Source organism: Uranotaenia lowii, chromosome 1, assembly GCF_029784155.1.
Source record: "Uranotaenia lowii strain MFRU-FL chromosome 1, ASM2978415v1, whole genome shotgun sequence".
NCBI classification, from domain to species: Eukaryota; Metazoa; Arthropoda; class Insecta; order Diptera; family Culicidae; genus Uranotaenia; species Uranotaenia lowii.
In genome coordinates, this window is record NC_073691.1 from 137,727,805 (window position 1) to 137,751,715 (window position 23,911).

At 37.4% G+C, this 23,911-nt stretch overlaps 1 protein-coding gene across 2 annotated transcripts; it reads right to left on the reverse strand.

The window, feature by feature from the left end:
* Positions 1 to 22,461: 22,461 nt before the first annotated feature.
* Positions 22,462 to 23,792, reverse strand: LOC129740472 (protein CLEC16A homolog). 2 transcript variants are annotated; one of them, XM_055732154.1, is made up of 3 exons: positions 23,361 to 23,792; positions 23,161 to 23,242; positions 22,462 to 23,091 (listed from the first exon to the last, which is right to left on the reverse strand). In XM_055732154.1, the coding sequence occupies exons 2-3, from the start codon at positions 23,192 to 23,194 to the stop codon at positions 22,748 to 22,750; spliced, it is 378 nt and encodes a 125-aa protein (XP_055588129.1). In that variant the 5' UTR covers positions 23,195 to 23,242; positions 23,361 to 23,792; the 3' UTR covers positions 22,462 to 22,747. The 2 variants fall into 2 exon arrangements, with proteins under 2 accessions (XP_055588129.1, XP_055588128.1); XM_055732153.1 differs by having other exon boundaries at positions 23,161 to 23,294.
* Positions 23,793 to 23,911: the final 119 nt, after the last annotated feature.

Consider the following 23,911-nt stretch of genomic DNA (forward strand, 5'->3'; position numbering starts at 1 on the left):
AATGCTGTTAGGCCGAAAGGACGCAAGGCCGAAAGGATGTTCGGCCGAATGGTCACTAGGCCGAAAGGTCATCATCTGGCCGAATGGATGCAAGGCCGGATTCGACCATTCGGCTTTACGACCATTCAGTCTAATAACACTTCGACCTTGTGACCATTCGGCCTTATGAACATTCGGCCTAACAGCCACTCGGCCTAATGACCATTCGGCCTCATGACCATTCGGCCTAGCATACAGACAAGTGTAAAATTCGGCCTAGCAGCAACCACAAGCTTCTGGGCCTGCCTCTTCTTCGATGCCCATCTGGATTCCAGTCAAGTGCCTCTCTGAAAATCTCGTTTTCATCTCTTCGCAGCGCGTGCCCAATCCATCTCCACTTACGCTACCAAATCTCGATTTCTAGCGCCTTTTGGTAACACCGGCAATGTATTTCACAAAAACTTGCAGTTTCGCGTCGTCATCGCATATGTGCACCAAGTTTCGCAACCGAACAACAATGCAGATTTGACGTTTGAGTTGAAGATTCGGATTTTTGAAATTGAAACAGGTAAAAAAATGAATTTAAATGTTTGTAAAAATTATGCTGCTATTTAAAACAAGTTTGACGTTTTAGTACAAAACCTACCGCTGACGCGACGCGTCATTGTGGTGGCTCAAACGGAAATATAAATCCTCAAAATGAAATGTCAACGCAACACGACGCCCGATGGGCTATTATGCCGGTGCCTTTAGCCACAACTGTGGAACGGCCTTGCCCACAAGGTTGCTACCATACTAACGACAACATTAGATAGTTTCTCACATCGTGAGATTTTTTTTTTAAAGTTTTTGAGTCTCATTGCTCTTATCGATAATATTTTATGATATATTTTCCTTAAAAAATAAAAAAAAAGTATTATTCATTATACATAAGAGAAGAATTGCAAGGTTTTCATTTAATTTCGAAAGGGTCATGCCAACTGCTTGTCGAATTGGAGTGAATGCCGTTGATATCGAAAACATGAATAGTCGACCGACTCTCCTGTAGGTACGTACCTCTTCTGTAGTTACTCTCTCATTCAAACGAAAACCACCCCCTTTTGAGTGCCTTTCGTTCAACCATGATGCTGGGTGGGTGGCAGCGTCGCGTCGTCGAACTCTACCGGCTTCCGATTGGCATGAAGAAGAAGGGTCTCGGTAGGACACTAACAACGAACGCAAGAGCCTTCTGTTGTGTGCCTTTTATGAATGAACTTGAGCTTCCGTGCTCTGTGATGCTCTTGACCTTCGGCGACGAATCGAGTCGCGTGGAGTCCATTGATTGTGGGAGGGCTGGACGCTGCAAAACAAGTTGAATTGCATTTTTTGTTGATGTTATATTCTGGATTCCCGGCGCTTCTGTTCGTGTTGAGGGGCACAACGCCCTTCGAGTGGGTCTTTACAGCCGATTTGTACACTGTTGAAGTGTTGCAAGTTGCAAGTCATATCTGCCTCTCAGAAACAATTAGCGTAACGTGTTGGTAGGTAGTAACTTTTTGTTTCGAAATGTGCGTCTATGTTTTTAGTTTATAAAGCTTTTTGGTTGAGGTTTTTTGCAAACATTGTTTACTTTATTATTTATGTAGGACTTTTTCCAGTTTGAAGAGCTGTAGCCGTTATTGTTCTGTTTTCTTTTTTTTTCTAGCTCCTTTATTTTAAATTGACTGCCATGTATTTTTGCTGGTTAACTTACATTTGAATCACCGAATCCAAAACCGATAAACGAATTAAAAAAAGTACAGCCTCACTCCTATTGCAATGGTTTTTGTATTACGTTGGTACTTCAGGACTTTTAAATGTCGACTGTAGATGTCTAGCTATTATTGATGTTGAGGGTGATTGGACCTGCTATTTATGTATATGCATTGAAGTTCTAAAAACCCCAAAAGGAAAAAAGAATTTTCGTAATGGGTATTTTAATTTTCTCACAACAGTGACTATGCTCTATGTAACAAACTGTTTAACACTTTGAAGCATTATCAAGACCATTTTGTGAAAACAGCTCCACTCTGCGCTAGTTTTTGAAGTACACTTGAAAAATTATGGACTTTGATTTTCCCTATCTCATCAGATATGTACCTCAAGTACCTCTCGGAAGATTTACACAAAAGTCAAAAAATTTCTGTTGTTTCGAACATTAAATAATTATATGGTGTATTCATAAGCTTAAAGAGTTACCATTTTTCGAAAATTTCTTTGGCAAAGGCTTTAAAAGGGCATCAAACCATCTTGGTAATATTTCGTTCATCCAAATGCTCTCGCATGCCAAATTTGATTCCCCTCGCTTGATCAGTTATCTAGTGAATGGTGTTCACGATGAAATTGCCACACAAAAAGTTGACTCGCAAAATTCGAGTTTTTATCCGGTTGCCATTAAATTTTTAGAGATTGAAAAATAACTATTGAACTTAATTTTATCATTTTTTTCGAACATTATTTAAAGAATATTTGCTTGCCTCCTCAAGTTCCAGTTACCATATCGTTGTCTTCACCGAAACTTGGCTTAAGGACAGGACCCTTACCAGTCAGGTTTTCTGCTCGGACTACACAGTGTTCCGTTGGGATCGAGGCCCCCACAACAGCACGAAATTTACTGGAGGTGGTGTTTTGTCAGCCGTGCCCATCAGCCGTGCCCATCGATGATGTGGCATGGATTGACTTGGAAATGGTCTGGACTCGTATTGACCTAGGCGAACGAAAGCTTTACATTGGTGCTGTGTACCTTTTGCTAAAAATGCGAGTTTTGCGGAATCCTTTTCTCGTAGCCTTTCCAAGTTTGCTCAATTACTAATCCTGAAGACGACATCGGAGATTTCAATCTACCTGGTTTAAAGCCTGGTTTTACGCTCGATCTCTGTTTCGTTAATGACGGGTCTCTTTCACCAACAATCGAAGAAGCTCCTGAGCCTCTGGTCAAGTCCACCGCTTTGCTGCTTTCGCTCGATATTTCCGGAATTGTCACCGTTGCCGAAAAACCGGCATCCTTCTTCAACGACTTTAAAAAAGCCGATTTTTTTGCGATTTTTCAAACTCTGCACACCAGAAATCTGAACTGGACCCTTCTAATCCAAACGCTGCTGCTGTTAAGTTCACTCACATTGTCAACTACATTAACGATCGCCGTGTGTCGAAACGCACTGCAGTCTCCAACCTACGAGCACCTTGGGTCACGCAAGAGTTGCGGCAAATGAAAACGCTGAAGAATAAAGCCCTCCGTTATTACACCAGGCACAAGACTCTTCAGGCCAAAAATCAGTATCGCAAACTTAACTCAGCCTATAAAATACTAAGTACGCGTTGCTATCAGAGCTACCTAATCCGGATTCAGCGTGGTTTTAAAACCAAACCTAAATCCTTCTGGCAGTACATCAAGGATCAACGGAAGGAATCCAGCTTACCATCATTCATGTTCTTGGATGATACCTCGGCGACATCGGACCGTGAAATCTGTAATCTCTTGGCACAGAAATTTCGTAGTATTTTCGACTCAGGTTTAATATCCTCGGAGCAGTTAAATAGTGCAACAAGCAACGTCCCTCATTTGAGCACTTCATTTGATAATTTCGCAGTCGACGAAGATACTATCTTGAAGGCTTCCGTGAAGCTGAAAAACAGTTATTCTGCAGGACCGGACGGTATACCAGCCACTTTTTTGAAGCGCTGCATCTGCATATCACATATGCTAACACCCATAAAACGAATCTTCCAAGCATCGCTCAACACGTCTACGTTCCCCTCTATATGGAAAGAAGCCTACATGTATCCGGTCTACAATATAGGCAACAGGAGGAATGTCAACAACTATCGCGGTATTTCTGCCTTATGTGCTATTGCCAAGTAATTTGAGCTGGTTGTTTTAGACCCTATCTTCTCGTACTGAAAACCATATTTTTCTTATGATCAACATGGCTTTGTGCCTAAGCGTTCTACGACCACAAACCTGCTGGCGTTTATATCTAAGGTGCAAGACAGTTTTGCTTCAGGATTCCAAACAGACGCCATCTACACCGACCTGTCAGCCGCTTTTGACAAAGTAAACCATGAAATTGCTATCGCCAAACTCAACCGCATTGGTTTTTGTGGGTCTCTACTGGAATGGTTTCGCAGCTATCTGGTAGTTCGGAAACTTAATGTCCGAACGGCAGAATTTTCTCGAACCAGTTTTTTGCTACCTCTGGAGTGCCACAAAAGAGCCATTTAGGACCAATACTATTCTTGATTTATTTCAACGACGTGCTGCTGCTCCTCGATGGACCAAAATTAGCTTACGCAGACGACCTAAAGTTGTCTTATCACATCTTCGGCCCTGACGACTCCAAGTTCCTGCAGGACCAGTTCAACCTTTTCGCCTCCTGGTGCGATGTCAATTGTCTGCACTTGAATCGTAGTAAATGCGCTGCCATTTCTTTTTCCCGTAAGCGGCTTCCATCAAATGCAGTGTATTTTCTCGGCGACGAGGCTATTGCTCGAGTTGAGCACGTGAAAGGTCTTGATGTCATTCTTGACAAACGGATGGATTTCAAGATTCACACCAATTACATCGTCGATAAAGCTTCTAGAAGCCTAGCCCAAGCAACAATTTAAGTTTCATAAGGTTCTACAAGTATGCTATAAACCTTTTCCGAAAATCAATTTGAAGTTTTATAACTCCCTAAAAAGCACTTATAGAACACCTATATGATAAAAAAGGCCCTACTACAGGAGGTCGTGAAGAGCAAAATATAAAACCTTTATGAAACAACACAGTTATATAAGGACTTCAAACAGAAAATTTTCTGAATAATTAAAACTTGATAAATGTTTTTCAGAACTTTACAGTTTTGCAAAAGAATATGTGAAGTATTTAATTAAACCTAATTGTTTTCCGTCAGATAAAAAGTAGGATTTTACGATTATTGTCCATGTTGTATATTTATTTGTATCATTTGATGGATAAATTGAGCCAAGAGTTTTTTTTTAGCAAAATACAAAGTGCTTAATATGATGCGAATAAAAAAAAATCGGATAATTTTTCAAAAAACTAGAAAATAATTAAAACCCTTGCGTAATATGAAGAAAAAATAGCTTGTATTTTAAATATCTGTACTTCATATAGCTTTCTTAAAATTAATTATTGCTTCAAATTAATTTTTTGATATGAGTTGATACTAATCAAACATTTAAATACAATATTCATCGGGTAATGACGATAAAAATCAAAGTGAAAATTCAAAAAAAAAAAAGAAACAAAATAATCCATTATTCTCGTTTTCTATCTTTAAAATGGCTTCCAGCGATTATCCGCGCATTGTTTTATTCAATTCAACTATAAATACTTATTTTCTTAATAAATGGGCTTAAAAGAATTGTTTTTCTTGAGAAATACTATCGATTCTTAACCGACACTTGCTGTCATTTGTGAAGACGGATCTTAGTATTTATAGACTTCATAAAATGCTTACTGATTTTTCCCAGTGTTGTTCGATTGTCAAAAAAACCAAAACAAACACATTCGCTGACCAAATTACAAATTACTATTTGTACCCGATTAAAGTTTTATCGAATCTGCAGGTGAGTGAAAATTTTATTCTAAGTGCATTAGGATCAAAATTAAAAGTCTTCACTGTTCCACAGAATGCCATTCAAAGTAGTGCAGACTATCGAAGGAGGAGAAAATTGCCTCTGCGTTGTTCCAAGCGGTTGGGAAAAAGGAGGAATTCTTAGATGGCCTCTAAAAAAACATTTAGTAGCTAAGTTGGCGCAACAGGAATGTTCGGTACCCGCTGCCGAATGGGAATCAATAAATTGTGTCCGAAAACGGAAACTTCCAACCCACAAGGAAGCTGAACGAGCAATGGAGGCAATGGAGGGACAAGCTGATACGGAAACAGAAAACGAAAGCATGAATCATCAAGCCATTCATGAAAACAACTCCACATCACCCGACTTTAACGCTGCTGCTGAACAGCTGTTGACTCCGAGAATCACACAAGAGTCTATTCTTGATACGGTAAGTTTTCATTTGTAACCTCTTTTTTTAATACCACTAATCTTCTTGAATTTTAGTGGCAACTGTCATTTTTAAACATTAACTTATATCTATCCTTTTTGCAGGGCAACGGACAGATGGAAATAGATTATAACAGTATAATCGAACCCTAAATTTTCATTCTTCCGTCTGATACTCCGAATGACTCTGAGAACATGAACAGAGTGCTGGAAATGCTTTCGGAGATAAAAGATAACCAGGCGAAACTGTTCCAATCAATCGCGAAACTACAGACCTGTGTGGACGCCATTATGGAATGGAATTGTTCAGTTACAGGCCCTTCACGCTGCACTGACGACTCGTTAATTTTGACACCGGTAAATTCCGTTGAAGAACTTGTCTCTTTAAATGACGCGTTGAAAGAAACCTCCACTTTTGATCGGTATCTGAAAGGAATGGCATTAGTTTGCGGAACCAGTGGACGCAGTAAAGGGTTAACGTGTAGTTACAAACTTGTCGATCATTTCATGACTCGCGAGTTCTTGCTAAAATGCTCATGCACCGGAGGATCGCGCAATCCAGTTGATACAAATGCTTCGCAACCATCCGAAAACGTGGCCTTGAGATATTTTTCAAATTTCCGACGCCTCTTTTTACGATTGATCACCCAAGCTGACAGTTCCTTCTCTGAATTAGAATGTGACAATTTTTTAAAAGAATTATCAAGAACAGTAAGGCACGCGCAGATCCTAAACAAAGGGCCTCAACACCGAAGAACAGACCTACAGGATTGAAGTATAAAGTTACCAAAAATATCAACCCGAGTAATGAAAACTCACCTGTGGATAATTCTATCTAGAACAACGTAATTATTAACTGGTGTGGCCTTGCCAACGTCTGACAATATTACATACATAAGGCATCGCGGCGCGTTTTCTCCCAATACACTTTTCCACAAGAAAGACGTGGCATAATACGATTAATATATTGTTAAGTAATCCCATGCCTGTTGCAAATTCACTGATTGATGTCTGTCTAAACTTTGATGTTGTATCAAGCATACTATGTCAAAAAAAAACGTACATCGTATCATGCCATGAACATTTGTTTGAGATGTTGAATGCGTCGCGGTGCTTTTTTATTTTATTGCGTCGTTGTTATGACCGCACCTATAATATTGACAACGTATACTTATTTTACCTTTCAGTTTTTGATAAATATCTATCATTGCTTTGATGTTTGATTCGAAAATGCTTACTGCGATACTTTAGAATACAGTAGAATCTGCTTTTATATTTTTTTCTTTGCAATGTATTAAAAGGAAAATGATATTAACTTTGAATAAAAAATGTTTTTATTTCTGTAAATACATAAAATTCAAGCAAATGAATCATAGGAACGAAAACATATCTGAAATTATCGTTTAACTCTACACGTACAATTTTGCATTTGATGTCACTTATTTTGAAGGATTGAATTGGTCTTAAAGAGCCATTACTAGAGAAAATATTTATGAAAGAAGATCGTATCGGCTTATCAAAACGATCGTACTTAGATTCGAGGCACTCTCCATACAAAAATATTTCGGTATCTTTCTGTACACAATACCTCATTCCTACAACATCATTGCGTTGAGTCAAAAACCACCGATTTACAGGATCATCCATCAAGCAAAAGTTGTCTAAAATAATTTTTGAATACACTTCAACATTTGATTCATCGTTAAAAGTTGTTTTGTAATGTAAGTCTGAAATCTGGTTCTTAAGGATTGGAAAACTATCTGGCATTGTAGATTTATTCACTTTCATCAACTTACTGGACTCACTCATTCGTTTTGCTATTTGCGCTAAAGGTTTATAACCGGATCTTAGTACCCGTTTTATATCGCCTAATTTACTCTCAAATGGGTACGTACTAAAATTTGACAAAACTCCATACTTTCTGACATCGTCTACCAGATGAACCAAGTTATGAACATTACTTGAAATGTAATCTTTTCCAAAGATCTTTTTGAATCTCTCTATATATTCTACCAACATTGACTCAGCCAAATCTAACAAATTTTTATATGAGACGGATGAACAAATAACAATTGAACAAAACAAAATTAAGAAGTGTTCATAAACGGATTCACTTAAAAATGGTTTTAAAATTATAAAAGATAGGTAATAAAAAAAGTTTCTAAACTCTGATCCTTTCCAATACCCTAAGCATTCTAGACCTCTAACAGATCTATGCATTTCTCTGGGTAAACGACAATTTTTTAGTAAACCAGATACATATGTCAATATCTGTTTAGCAGTCCATTTAGCTTTAAAATTCCCCAGTTTCCCATCCCTTCAACCAATTAAACACTTTTTCACTATCCCCAAATCTATGAGATGCAGGGAGTCTCCAACGGGAAAATCAGTTATCATATCGATGGGAAGTTGCAATAAAGGCGAATCTATTTTGTGGTGTGATCCATATAGTTTTTCTCGGAATTCAATGTCGGTTCTTTTTCGACTAATCGTTTGAGGGAAAAAGTTGCAATGTGAATTATAAGAATATTCTCCTACGGTCGTACACCTCAAGCAACCATTTTGTGCATTAGAATTGGCAGTACCTAAAATAAATATATTATTATTTTTAGATTATAAACCATTAACAATCAGCACAAACCTTTAATGTAAGATCTTACAGGTGAATCACATATAAATCCATCAATTTTTATTGTTATCTTGTGGCCATTTACCATAAGTCCTCGCTCCAGAATCGTTCGCATTTCATCCACAAATGGTTTGAGAAATACATCAATGCTCGGCGGCTTTCCTTTCCCGGCATAAACAGCAATAACCAGAGGGTTTATAAATGGCATTTCGTTAATTCTGAACAATATTGGCCAAAGGGAATCTTGCGAACTTTTGAAAATTGGCAAGCCATCTATATTGAACAAAATACTCAGCATGGATGGTTCCTTGATGTATTCGGAAATATCTTCAATGCAGTTTTTAAACCCATAATGCCAATACTCGCCGCCTGCCATTTCATCTATTGACACTATTTGATCCGTCTTCAGGTGGGTCCGTGGATCACGTGGAACTTGGATTCCGAGGTCGTCATTAATTACAGTAAGAAGAGCCTTCAAAGCTTGGTGTGATATTCCGTAAGAAACTGACCATTTTCGGAGACTTTCACGAAAAGCGTTGAGTTTTGATGACTGAGGCAGATCCGTGGTGTTATTCAAACCAAAAATCGCAGGAGGATCTTTTTCGATATGATTTACACGGTCATCCGGGATCTCTGATACAGATTGTTCTGGCTCCAACACTTCAAATGAATCTCTACAAATTTGATTCGTACATATTTCGATAGGGGATCCTTTTATATTCATCAAATTCTGCTTAAGTTTGCGCTTAAAATGCCCACTATTTTTAATTTTAAATAAGAACCTGGTTAAAAACATTCAATTTTTTATAAAGTCTATTTTCTTTATAGTGGGTATTTAGGTGCATTTAAACAGAAAAGTTGCATTCAAAAAATTCAAATGGGATTTTATTAATAATTTTTTTAAGTTTTTTGAAGGAGTTTTGAAATTGTTTTATAACCTTCTTCAAGAACCTTATAGATACCCAGAAATGTTTTGTAGCGCTCTTGTAGAGCATTTATATAATTTTCTTGTTGAAATAAACTTTAAAACCATAGCTACTCTATAAATGTTCAATAAAACGTCATCGTTTCTCTACAAAACCTTTGAGAATTTAAATTGTTACTTGGGTAGGTCTACTGTTCCGCATGGCGAAAGACTTCATAAATATTTACTGTTTGAGGAGTCTTTATGTCAGTTTGGTTCGTTCGATCCTTGAATACGCCTCTGCTATCTGGTGCCCTTATTACCAAAACGGCGTATTGAAACTATCCAACGGCGTTTTATGAGATTCGCCCTTCGACACCTGAGCTGGCGTACCGACTTCCCAGCTACGAGAGCCGCTGTCGCTTAATCGACATCGACACGCTGCAAGCCCGCAGGACCGCCGCACGAGCCTCTGTCGTAGCTGATTTGCTTTCATCCAGAACTGATTGTCCCGCACTGTTGGAAGGTCTTCAACTCAACATACGACCACGTGGTTTGAGAAATCGTGATTTCCCAGCAAACATTTATGAAGGTATAACGCAGGCACAACAGATTTATTCAAACAAGTATACCAGATAAAAAGATTGTATTAAACTTACCAAAATAGCATATATGTAGCTACAAAAGTGGAGGCAGTATATCTACAATGACATGATTCCAACAATTCGATTTTCCAACAAAAAGCACGATAAACGAAAAAAAAATTTCTTCGACCGAGAGTTGAAATCTAGTCCTCCGAGTTCGCAGTCCGGTATCTTACCACGATGCCAACTCATCAGTTGATAAGGTCCAAGCTATAGCTCTATAGGTGAGATTTTCTTTTTACGAACCGGTCAAAGGAAGAGACCGGAGAGGGTGTCAATTGAAGGACCGCCCATTTATCGTAAATCAGTTCACTCAAATCGTAAATGTTGAATATGCATATTCTCAACGTTTTGGAAATATATTTACGAAATGACTAAACTGTCATCCGACTCAACTATTTTTGGGCAAAGCTTGTCGTAAATGAATGATAGAAATTCACTCAATATCAACGTGTTTACGATAGTTAATGAAAATGTCTTAATATTCGATTTGGATTATCATTTCTATTACGATTTCATGTTAGCTGGGTTCCAGCTCTACGTCCCTCTTTCGTTTGAATAATTATGGGGCTAACACAGCACTTCCCGAATAGGATTGCACCGTGAAAAAACCATGGATTTCATATTCACAAACCATGATTTGTATGGTTTACACAATGATAATTATCGTCCTCGATACCGTGAATGCACATTGGAATTCATAGTTTTCGACCATACATTTCATCGTTTTGACGAAAATAACCATGAAAAAGGGGTATTGTTATGCAGCGTGACCATGAAAAAAATGGCGATTTCCCATACATTGGAAAGTAAAAAAATATAAAGTTCATGGTAATAACAGCTTCCAGTTTTTCACAGTAAAACCATGAAAATCAGATTAATTCCATTGTTCACCCGCTGAAATAAAAATGCTTGTTCAAGGTTCGTTAATGGTGGGATTTTTTTTTTGCTGTTTAAGGTCGTCACCATTTCAATAGATCGCATTTAATCAACGAATGGATTGATTTATAAAATTTTATTAAATAAATTATTTAATGAACAATCACACTTACTGAAAAACTTACATATGTCCTTCCGTAACATAACGGCGGTACTGCTTGCAGAAAGGCTTTGGGAAAGTAATACCGCTCTAACAACGATGCAGGCACATGCAGGTTCTGTGGTGGTTGTTCCAACCATTCGATGATAATCTCAACACGGGTCTTTCCGATTTTTCGAGACATAGATCCGTGGGAAGTCCAAATCCGAGGCCTCAAGAAAAGTTTTTGGAAATTGGATCCAAAATCTTATACTCTGTAAATAAAAAAAACGACAAGAGTCATGCACTGTTGTTCAATTTAATTGTTATTGAAACTTACCTTGATTAAGTGAATCATTATGTCTCTTCGGATAGATCCAATATTAACGAAATAATTAATAAAAAAAAATTAAATAATTTAACACGGATCACACACGTGTAAACACAAAAATTGAAAATTTTCACAACAACAAGCCGTGCACGCTCATCTTAAAGTCCCAACAAAATAGATAAAACATACTGTGAAACATTATATATTTACCATGTATTTCACAAATATCGCCAAATGAACGGTAATTTCATAATCCAACACTAATTTAACATTGTGAAAAGATTGTGATTTTACGTTGTTTTTCATTGTTAAGACGAAAATCATTGTTTATTCAATGTAGAACCATAGTCTTGGTCTATTCGGGTTATTGTCTTGATTACACAAGACATTCAACCGCTACTCCGAACATTTTGATTTTGACGTTTCGAGGGATGCATTCCGAAGAAAAATCCTTGAAGCTTTAAGTTTTGTGTTGACAATTGTATTTGTAGTGTCTTTAATTTTTATTTTTAATTTTTTTTTCATTAGGATCCATATGTGATCTGTTGATGTACAATAAATAATAATAATTATTTACATACAGTCCATACGCAAATGCCGGCACCTTGGCCTAAACCCTGACCATAAGGTTCTTCACAACCTCTGAATCAACCGTTTTTTGCAGGTAAACCCATACTTTCATAAGTTCCTCGACTGTCTTCTCTATCTTAGGTCGTTCAAGAAAGTGCAGCTTTATAATCACCAATTACTTCTCGATGGAGTAGAGCTCCAGAGCGTTGGGAGGGTTGAACATTTTCGGCACGAAATTGACCTTATTGTCCGCATACCACTTTAGCACGTCCTTGGAGTAGTTGCATGAGGCACTCTTTCATGTACACCTGTCCGTTCATCGTGCCTTGGGTCACGAAAGGTGCACTCCGCTTCCCGCACGTACAGATGACTTGCCAAACCAGGAATTTATTCGCAAATTTGGACATCTTCTGAGTGCGGACATACCTCTTTTGTACCTTGAAATTTCGAAGCCCAGCCTTAGTTTTGGCCTTCTGGACAAAATTTCGACTTAGGTGCAGCTTCTTAGTCACATCCCGAAAGCCATTCGGGTTTCGGTTGAAGGCCCCAACTACGCGGTTGTGATTTTTGGTACTGTACGGAAAACTTTTTCCTTCACTTCTGGGCTTCCAATCGTGGTCAATCGTTCCTGGAACCGCTTAATCACTCGCGACACCGTGGAATTTGCGACTCCCAATGTTTTAGCGATGGAACGATGCGAGAGATCCTTGTTGTCGTGATGAATGCGCAAGATTTTATCACGCACGAGCTGTTCTTTCGACTCCATTTCCGCGAGTTTTGATCACAGGACTTTAAAACTTGCAATGCACTAGGAACTAAAGCCAGCCAAATTCTAATTAAATTCTACCCAACGGTTAAAAAGTTAGAACAATTTCATAGTGTAGCATTTCATCGTGGACACCCTTTAAATTTAAGATCAGTTTGTGAACTAGAAGCAAAGATTGAACACGTTTAAGTTTGATACTTCAATGTTTAATTATTTATCTAGAACAGAAAACACCATTATTCAAAATGTTCCTACAAAAACGCATTGGCTGTTAATGAAATTATGTATGCAAAATGCGTAGAATACAGAATGGAGTTTTCAATTCAACACTACAGTTAAACTAGGTTGAAAGATAAAGGACTACATTGAAGAGGGAAACAGAAAGCGAAGCGTTAACATTCTGTAAATAGAACCGTAAAAATAGCCGAACTAGATTAAGCGTCGGTGTTAATACATAAACAGGATAAATGCCTAAATATGCTAAAATTGAACTGTATGTCGTATCGTACATCGCAAGGTGGATGTATCACTTGCGAACTGATTTTATATCCAACCGAATGGACTATTTTATGGTCTAATTCGATTTTATCAACTGCGAAACGTATCGAGACTGTTCGTTTATGTTTTATAGGGCCATACGAAACAGTATAAAATAACAATTGGCCGGTACGAATGGAAAACATAAACGCAAAACACGCTTAGAGGCACGGCGCTGACCATTAGAACAAGTTTGAATCTTCAATCCTGAAAATCGAACTCGTAAAGTTGACTTGGGACTCTTGGGTTTACATTTTCCAGCAGGTATAATCAATTTAGTAACTTGTGTGTAGATTCTTCAACAACTATACCTACTAAAAAAAAACTACACGAGGTGCCACATTCCAACATTTAATCCACATGTCATACTCCATGCCAGACGAGAAAAACACAGAGCGAAAGCGAACGCTGGCATGTTTAACAAGTTGTTTTATTAACCAAAATAGTGTCGTCATCAGCACATTTTAGAGTAGGTATCGTAAATTTGCGCGATTCGTGTCCCTACATATGTACGTATATTTGCTAGTAAGTACCAGTCGGAAATAATATTACAACTTTATTCCAGCATCCTGGTACAGTAGTTGGCACGTTTTATTGGAAATCTGTAACTTAATTTGGTGGGATCAGATTGTTAGGAACGGATTTTAACAACTCACGTGTAAGAAGGTTAAAAATAGTTGATTTATAACTAATTCGTTTGGAAAAGGGATGTAGTTTTAGCGTTAAGTGGAATTTTATAAGTGAAACGAGGGGACGCTTTGCGAATGCTAGTAATCTAAGCGTATTTGTTTCAAATCCCAGCATCGACGTATAAGATATATAGGTTTTCTCAACAAACCGTCTGCCACTAGGTTCCGCAAAAGAGGTGATAGTACACCTCCCTGTGGACAACCACGTGTGCTAACTTTTGTTATTGAAGCCTGTCTTAAAGACGAATGAAGATTCCTGTTACTTAACATTGCGCTAATCCAGTTAGTTATAACACTAGGCACTCCATGAAGTAGTGCCGCATCCATTATTGATGTAAACGAGACATTATCAAATGCTCCTTCTATGTCTAGAAATGCTCCTAGACATGATTCTTTCTGTGAAAAACTATTTTCAATATTATGTACTACGTTGTGCAGAATTTCCTGTTTGGTATGCGTGTTGTGTCGCATTAAGCGGATGTTGGACAAGGCATTCTTGCCTGATATGATGATCAATTAAACGTTCAAGTGCTTTTAATAGAAATGAACTTAGACTAATAGGACGAAAGCTTTTGGCTTCGTCGTATGATGATCGTCCCCCTTTAGGGATGAATTTCACGGCTATCTGCCGCCAAAGTTTAGGAATATATCCATGAGCAAAACTGCTTATCATTATTTTTCTTAATATGTGTTTGAAATGATCGAAACCTTTTTGAAGCAAAACTGGAAATAAACCGTCACTTCCAGGAGATTTGTATTGAGCAAAACCATCGATTGCCCATTTGATCGATTCTGTAGTAACTATTTTCCGAGCAAAATACAAGGAATCTAGACTTCCAGAAAAGAACTCAGGCTCTATCGATGAATCTTGATCAACACATCCTGGAAAGTTAGTATTGAATAGACAACTTAATGTTTCTTCGTCGTTTGATGTATAATCACCACTAGGGGTTTTAAGGTATGAAACCTGATAATCTTTTGATTTGGCTAAGACTTTATTTAACCTACTTGCTTCGTGCAAGCTTGAAATGTTTGTGCAGTAGCTCTGCCAACTTGAGCGTTCGGCAGCTCTTGTTGCTTTCCGGTAAGCTCTGCGAGCCAACTTGAAGGCATCAAAACCTTCCGTGCGCCTTCGGTTCCAAGAGCGTCTGCAGTTTTTTCGTAATTTACTGAGATTTGAGTTCCACCATGGTGTACTGTTTTTGATGAATTTCAACGTTCGTAAGGGACACGCTTCTTCATAAGAATTTAAAATAATTTCGGTGGTTTTTGCAACCACTTCATCCAACTCAGAAGGAGTAGTAATTTCAGGTGTATATCCATGAAATTTAATAGCAATATGCTCCAAATATAGGTCCCAATTAGTTGTTCTTGGGTTTCTGAATGTAATTGTTTCTAAAAACTCACCTGAGTGTTCAAAATAGATAAACCTGTGGTCAGAAATCGATTCTTCGTTAGGCACATGCCAATTTGAAATTTCCTGAGAAATTGTTCTAGAACAAAGTGTGATGTCAATCACCTCTTCTCTGTCACACCTAACAAAAGATGGTTTATTTCCTACATTTAGAATTTCTATATCAGTGCTGCTTAAATATTCCATTAAATTTAAGCCTCTCAGATTGATTCTGAGCTACCCCATACAAAATGATGGACATTGGCATCACAACCAATTACAAGAGGTATATTTTGTGATTCACAGAATGAAATGACATTTTTTAAATCATCGGTAGGGGATGATTGTTCATATGGTGAATATGCTGAACAGTAGACGTATTTTCTATCAGGCAGCGAAACCTGAACAACGCAAATATCTCTTGTTCTTAGATTGGGTATAAGCGTTGCATTTAAAGAATTGTTCATCAATATACATGCACGAGGCATTATTCGGGCATTAGTCATTCCCATTACACTGAACACAGTAAAGTTTGGTTTGAGCACATTCCCCAAGTTAAAAGTTCCATTTCGGAAACAAGGTTCTTGGACCAAGGCGGTTGATGCAGTTCCTTTAGGATTAAATGACATAAGTTCAGTGTAGCGGTTCTTTTGTGCTGCAGATTTATCTGTGCAACCCTTATAGAAAGCATTTCTATCAAAGAATTCCACACATATTTCCATCACACACAAGAACCACTACACCTTCATATCGACGCAAGAAGCGGGGTATCCCATACAGGATGAAAATTTTAAAATCGTGTGTATAATCTGAATCCCACGAGTTTCCAGGAAAAATGCGGCCCTTTGCACCAGTGCCTGGCTATAGTGCAGACCTCAACAACGTTCTGTTTAAGGTAGGATTATTATACACTCTCCTACCCTCACTTTGGGGCCCACAGGCTCAGAACCACCTTGAAGCGGGTGTTTACAAATTTAGAAGAATACAACTCGTGCATGCGCATCAATAGCAATAAGCACAATTGGTGAATCCTCCCTGAAGAAAACTAGGCTTGGAACTTCAAAATTCTAGGCCAAGTTTCCCCCTCCCAATGTGATAGTTGCATTTGAAGAATGACTAACGCATATGTGAAGTGCTGGATGAGTCGCCTTTTACGACGTGGACCAGTATCCCAGTGGTAGTATTCTATAAGCCGCCACCACACTGCACAGCGAGATTCAAAATCGCGGCAATAATAATTTTTCCGTTCACTATTTCAATTGTTTTGCTTTCAACCACAAACAACTGTTTATTGTTTTGACAACAACGTTGAGAGTATTGGTGAACTTCTCCCAAAACTGACTTTCTTCTCAGGGCGACTCCGTCCGTTTTTCGAGTGAAACTAGTTTGCCTCTAGAACAATAAATTAGCACGATGACAGCAGTTAGAGCGAACCTAGGTTGCCTCTGAGGTGAAAAAAAATCTCGGTATTAGTTTCCGCAAGACGAAACAAGATACATGTAATGAGTGTGATAAGTAAACAATGCGTCTCAAACTGGCAGAAACTGACGAAGAAAAAGAAAAAGTTGCTGAGGAAAGTGATCGGCATCATAAAGGAGCAGGCGCTGCGTATGCTGCAAAGAAGTCAGACATGCAGAAATCTAAAACAGTCCCGAAAACAAGAACGAGGGTTTTTTATTTACAGAAGTGTCTACCAACTCCTCATTTAACTTGCAGGATAGCTTATTACACCAGACAGTTATATACGCTCAATTTAACCGTTTTTGCATCTACTTGCAAAGGTAACTCAGTAGATTGTTACCTTTGGGATGAAACCAAAGCTAAAAGAGGCTGTCAGGAAATAGGGTCTTGTCTTTGGAAGGATTTTTTGAGCCTTTATTAAGAACGCTGTGTATTATTCCGATTGATGCTCCGGCCAAAATTTTAATTTTATTATTTGCTTTATGTTTTCGTGTTTTATTTACAAATGTTGTTCTGATCGAAAAAAAATTAGACATAAGTCATAAATTATTGACATCAGGACATAGCCACATGGAAGTGGACAGTGCTCATGCAGCCATAGAGAAGGCGAGAAAAAACCACAAGGGCTCTATAGAAACTCCACTAGACTGGGCTGAATTTATAGCAGCCATTTATTAAAAAGTTCTACCTAATGTAGATTTAATTTATCGGCCTAGCAGTGAAAAGTGATGTCCTTTTTAGTAGGGACATCTAAAGATTATGAATAATTTTGATATAGGTGGATAGAAGGGATAGATGAAATTAAATATGTTGAAAAATATCTTCCAAGATCCAAAAAGTTCAAGACCTTACGTTGAAGCAGAAACAAGAACGGGTAAAAAGAGCGAAGGCGCTGCTGAAGAGGGCCGCGGAAGGAAGGTTAAAGAATATCGTGTTTAGAGGCGAGAAACTACCCAGTGAACATTTTGGTCTGTATATTTCAGTTGTTTCTGAGATATACACACTTTTGTACAATCTGAAAAAGTTGTATAGAATATTCTATATGAGCCTGTACGTACCAAAGTGGAGGCAATATACGGACCAAATTTTGCTCACCTTGAAAATATAAAACTTTGTATTGCGTTTTCAACAATTTGATAGCAACTTTGCTTTGCATAAAATCTTAGGATTGTACAACTTACAACTTTCTATTGCCTGTCCTACAATTTGATTACAATTTCATTTTGCAAGTAGCCTGAGGTTTGTACAACTTTCTTCGCCATGTAATACAATTTATTGTTACTGTATCCCAAGCAATTATATTTTTCCCTTATTACGAATTTGCTATGAATCGCCTTGAACATTAATACAATAGAATTTCATGTTTACTGCGAAAAAAAATTGAACTTTGTACAACTTTATGTGTCTGTTTTTCCTCAATCTCGAACTCACAACGTTCCGATCCCTGTCTTTCGATACTTCCTCAGCGCCATTTCATGTTGATACAAACAAGCAAATTTGTTCATGTACAGTTGAGAGTTCTGTTTAAAAATCAGTTGTTCGTATAAAATACCACTGACTGCATCATTTCAGACTTCAAATCTATTTATAGATGCCGCTTTTTGAAATACAACTTTGATCTATCTCATAGACGATTCTCTAACAATCAATAATTGTATTCAGCGCTGTGCGATCTTAGCTAGCTATTTACTGTACTGTTAAACAATTTGACAATCTACAGATTGTTTAAATTCCATTATACGATGTTCTTACAATTACTGTACGACCTTACACGGAAATAATATGTCATCATAGACCGCAAGCATGAAAGATTGCGTAATTGTACAGTGGGATATAATATTGAGCTTTACACAATTCTACTGCAATTCAAAACAACTTTAGTGATCTTTCTATACGATTAACAAAATATTACCGTATATAATGAACTATACAAACCATAAACGATAAAATATAACTTGGTTTAGCTACAACATGATTAATTAAAACTGCCTTCATGTTTGAAACTAAATTTGTCAAGGATTTCCAATTTTTGCAATTGTTGTCATAAGATGATTTCTACGATACTACTAAGCATAGGAATTGCATTATTAACAATTATTTACCGATCAAGTTAATCTCAATAAGCGACTTTGAATGTCATGTATGAATAGATTGTTTAAATTACACTATACGATTTTCTCAAAATAACTGTACAACCTTGCATGGAAATAATATGTCATCATAGATCGCAAGCATGAAAGATTGCTTAATTGTACAGTAGGATTAAATATTGAGCTTAACACAATTCTACTGCGATTCAAAACAACTTTATTGATCTTTCTATACGATTAACAAAATGTTATCGTCTGTAATAAACTATACAAACCATAAACGATAAAATATAACTTGGTTTAGCTACAACATGATGTTTATACAATTCCAATTTAAACTGGATGCATATACAATCGAAAATGAACACTGCTTTACGATTTCTGGTTAACTGGGTATTCAGCAGTTCGTGAATAAGCAGAACGACAGAGTTTGGTTGCCAGACAAATCACGAAGCCATGCCGACTTGCTGACGGCTTCCCGGCGACAGAAACCAGCATCGGTGATGGTTTGGGCCTGAATCACCCGTGATGGCCGGACTCCGCTGGTTTTTGTCCCTGAAGGAGTGAAGATCAACTAAAATACATATCGGGAACTAGTTCTTCAGATTGTCGTCGAACCGTGGGCACGTCGACATTTTGGTTCCAGGGATTTGGTTTTCCAACAGGACTCGGCACCGGCTAACAAAGCGAAGAAAACCCAACTTTGGATTGCGCAACATTTTCCAGGGTTCATTTCGAGCTCAGAGTAGCCGGCAAGTTCGCCAGACCTGGACCCTATGGACTTCGCTGTTTGGAGTATTATGGAGGCCAAAGTCTGCTCTAAGAAACATGAAGGTGTGGAGGTCCTGAAGCGACATCTCGTGGAAGCCTGGGATAAATTACTACAAGAACACCTACGGGCCTCATACGATGCGTTCCTCGACCGTCTGCGGTGAGTGGTTAAACTCAAGGGCGATCAAGTCGAACTATACTAGTGAATTTTGAAAAAGTAGTTTGTGTTCAAGAGAAATTTAATGAATTTGAAATAAAAAGTTATTGTTTTGATCAATTTATATGTTTATTTCAATGTTGTACTGAAAAAACGAGGTCGAAAGTCGAAAGGATGTACACCAGATCATTTCGAAGCTGATTTAGATCCTGATATTGAATTAGATAGCCTTTTATATGAAATTAGCATTAAATGTAAATTTTTTTTTGTATATAGGCATATCCCAGACAACCATTTGGTGGGTATATCAAATTTGCAACACCAATATTCGTGCAAATATACGTGTAAACATATCGTATATAATGCAGCAAAACCAGTATATACATGTTATTTTGGAGGCCATATAGGAACATTAGCACACATATTCTTGATTTGCATTGTATTGTGGTAATAATATCATGCAATGTATTTAAATACGATAAAAAATACGCATGGGACGCACACTGTAGGTGCAGATATACGGATTGTCGTAATAAAAACATACAATGCATTTAAATACGATAAACAATATGCATGGGCCGCACAATTTAGGTGCACCTCAGAGGCGAACCAGCCTGCGGCTGAAAACCTCTTAAATAAAGACAAAAAAAAAATTTAGGTGCAGTTATACGAAAATGAGTTTAAATAACATTCATACGATATAATCTGTAAAATAACATACGACTTCTGGTTGTCTGGGATATTAGGCTAGGGGTTTAAAATGTAAAGTTAGTTACAGATGTAGAGTAAGATTTAAAAAGTTTGGTTGGCATATTATGTAAATATAGCTTTGTAAATATAGTTTTGTACATATTAATATGTATCTATATTTTCTTTCAAATTCCTTTACAAGATGTATTTTTAATATGACAATATACTCTTTGTTGATTGAATTTATAATACTCCACAAGAACAAGAAATTTTTCTTAGACTTTCGTAATTCCTTCCGAAACACATCTATATGCTACCAATTACTGAGATAATATCACTGCAATAGATTATTGGTTCCTGCCGGAAACAAGTATGCCTAATCTAAATCCAAAAGCGGAAAAATAAATTGATGCGTATCTTGTTTTGTTTTTTTCCTCCTTCCGAAATCCAAATCTGCTCCGGAAGGGAATCCATTCTTTTACAAGAAATTCCGCAACAATTAAGACATCCTTGTGGTAACCCATCATTTATTATGATAGGCTTCTCTCCGAATGGACTCAACCTCAAACGATCGCGAAAACATCAGCCAACTACTATCCTCAAACTTCGTTGAGAGAATGAATTCATCAATTCATGCACGATTATTCGCTGATAGTTGATCACGTATCAAAATAAACCCAGTGGGGAACGTACACGATACAAAGGTATTAGTCAGACTTTAAGAGTTTATAATCAAACATACTTTTTGATAGTTCTAACATAAATTCTGTATGTCCATTATTTTTTTTACCTTATCTACTACTATCCACCACAATACTATAAATTTTCTCTCATTTGGGGTGATTTCGTGCCTTATTATTATGTCTCGAGTAACTTTCATACAACTGCCAAGTCAGTCCCCTCACGTTATCAAGCTGGCATTGAAGCGATACGAGGATCCGCACATTTCTTTGGGACAGTGCTGGTTATAGCAGACAGTTTCGTTCCACCTTTTTTGTTCACTCTCGCCTCGTATTGTACTTGAAGTAGGGGAAAGCCTCATCTCACAATCTGAACAATTTTTCATCGTTCAGAACAGCAGGGCGAAACATCATTTGAAAACAAAAACAGTCCTTATTTCCGTGCGAAAATAGCTTGTCAAAATTCAATGTGCAAGTATTGGTGAGAGACGAAACTAGCAAAACAAATTCAAAAGGGCGGAACACATTGATAGACGATTTTTAAGAAAATTGAGCAATTAAAAAAAATATAGGGAACTTTTGACCGTAGCATGTTCTTGATTCTTACGTGAAAAGATTGACGTTAGGGATTTCATTTCTAAATAAGAATTAAAATTGTGTTCAGAAACTTGAAACGCGTTTTTCTCATTTCGATTCAACTGCAAGTTTCGCTCATTTGAAAGGTTACGCTCGATGTATTCTTTGTTTAAAACTCCAATTATGATAAAAGATGCGTTTCAACACCTTAACTTATTTTCTTTCAGGACCTTAATACACAGCAGAAAAGCGAGTCCTGGAAGACTTCGCGGAGGAAACAGCAGCAGCAAAAGTGAAATCAAACAGAAATTTGATCCCTAAATATGAATGTCATCGATTTGAAAAATCCTTTTTTAAATTGAAACAAAATGTGCTCCATATAGAGAAAACGGAGATAACGATGCTAGTTTTTTGTTTTAATTTTTTTTTAAATAATTTTTTTAATTGTTTTTTTGCTTATCAATATTTAGAATCTACGATTTTTCACTTTCAAGAAAGCAGTTACGGTTTAAACAGCCATTCCTTTTGATAATCAAGCATTGCTTTATACTAGCTATAGAAGCAAACATCCTAATTTATGTGCGTACTTTAAGACGCATTTTTTTATAATCTATATATTCCTCGGCGTGTAATCCATATATCAGATAGAACAGTCATTTTCCTTTCTAAATCTGATCTATTTTTCCAATTTTGGTCCTGTAAATTTTGGAAACATAGCTCTATTTATTGAGTTCGGGAATTCCTAGGACTTTTTTTTTATCGTTTCCCGGAATTTGGTAGTTTCCAAATTATTTTTATGCTCGGTAATTCTCGGGATGAACGCACTAGGTCTTGTTCACAGCATGTTTGAATTCGAGTTGCTGCTTAAATCACTGAAGTAAGGTCCGTCTGTTATTTCCCGGACTATCTGCAGCATGTTTGGATTCTCAACACTGTACACTTTCTGAATGATGGTACGAACAGAAGTGCGCACCATAGAATCCGAATGATTGTAGTACTTAATTGCCTCGGTGTATAGCGGGAACGCGTTGGTACGTTCGCTGTAGAACAAGTAAATCGTTTCCGAGCTCAATTTTAGGCTGAGTGTCTTCAGGAAGGTGATGTAGTGTCCCATGATATCTTCGTTGTTGAAGTCGTACCTATGGACGATTATGCTATTCACGTTACTCAGTAAATAGTCTGGAAGATAAAAAAAACGATCAGTTCATTAATGATTGCATACCAACGATCAACTTCCGTGTCACTTACAGAGGAATTTTTCATTTTTAATGTTGTTGTACATAATGTTAAACGTTTGAATGAACTGAAGCTCTGCAGGATTGCCGCCTATCTGAAGCATTAATTGTAATAGGAATGGCAGAATTTTATTCTCTAGGAAATAGCTTAAAATAGAATAAATTGAAAATTTTTGCCAAAAAAAATCGAGAAAGAAAACCATACAAACTTACTCACAGATTTCTGGATCATTCTGGTCACCCCATACTACAATTTCTCCGATAGAACGTAACGATTCGATGAGCTTAGATCGTTTTTTCTCCGACGTAATTTTTTTACCCTTCAATGCACTGTAATGATGCTTCAGTCTGGATAGCGAAAGGTGATTCTTCGGACGTTTATTGCGGACTTTACTAAACTTCCTTCGGAACATTTTTTGTTGATACACTACTTTTTGAGGCTTTCTATAATTGGTATTTTTGGTGAGGAGACAATTTTATAATCAATTTAGCAAAACCCGTTTTTGTCCCACCGGCTAAACGGGAAACTCACAAACGGCTTCGCTGAAGATCCTCCGTTGACTGAAGGCTTCTCCATTTCAGTTATGTGTGGAGATAAAAAGCAGCCCAAAAAATTAGTCATCAGCACAAGTAAAGTTCGAGAAACCCGTTCGTTCACCACGAATTTAGAAGACAGTATTCATTCCTAAGAGAAACCAAACATCAGCGAAATAGAGGTTAGCGGTTTATTTTCGGTGATTTAGTTTGCATCAATTTAATGTCGT

Excerpts from the sequence above, each read along its gene's own strand:
- LOC129740472 (XM_055732153.1), bottom strand. The coding sequence starts at position 23,560 with ATGTTCCGAAGGAAGTTTAGTAAAGTCCGCAATAAACGTCCGAAGAAT. Across the intron at positions 23,295-23,360 it reads AATGATCCAGAAATCTGTGA|CTATTTCCTAGAGAATAAAA; the intron begins GTAAGTTTGTAT and ends TTCTATTTTAAG. Across the intron at positions 23,092-23,160 it reads TAAAAATGAAAAATTCCTCT|ACTATTTACTGAGTAACGTG; the intron begins GTAAGTGACACG and ends TTTATCTTCCAG.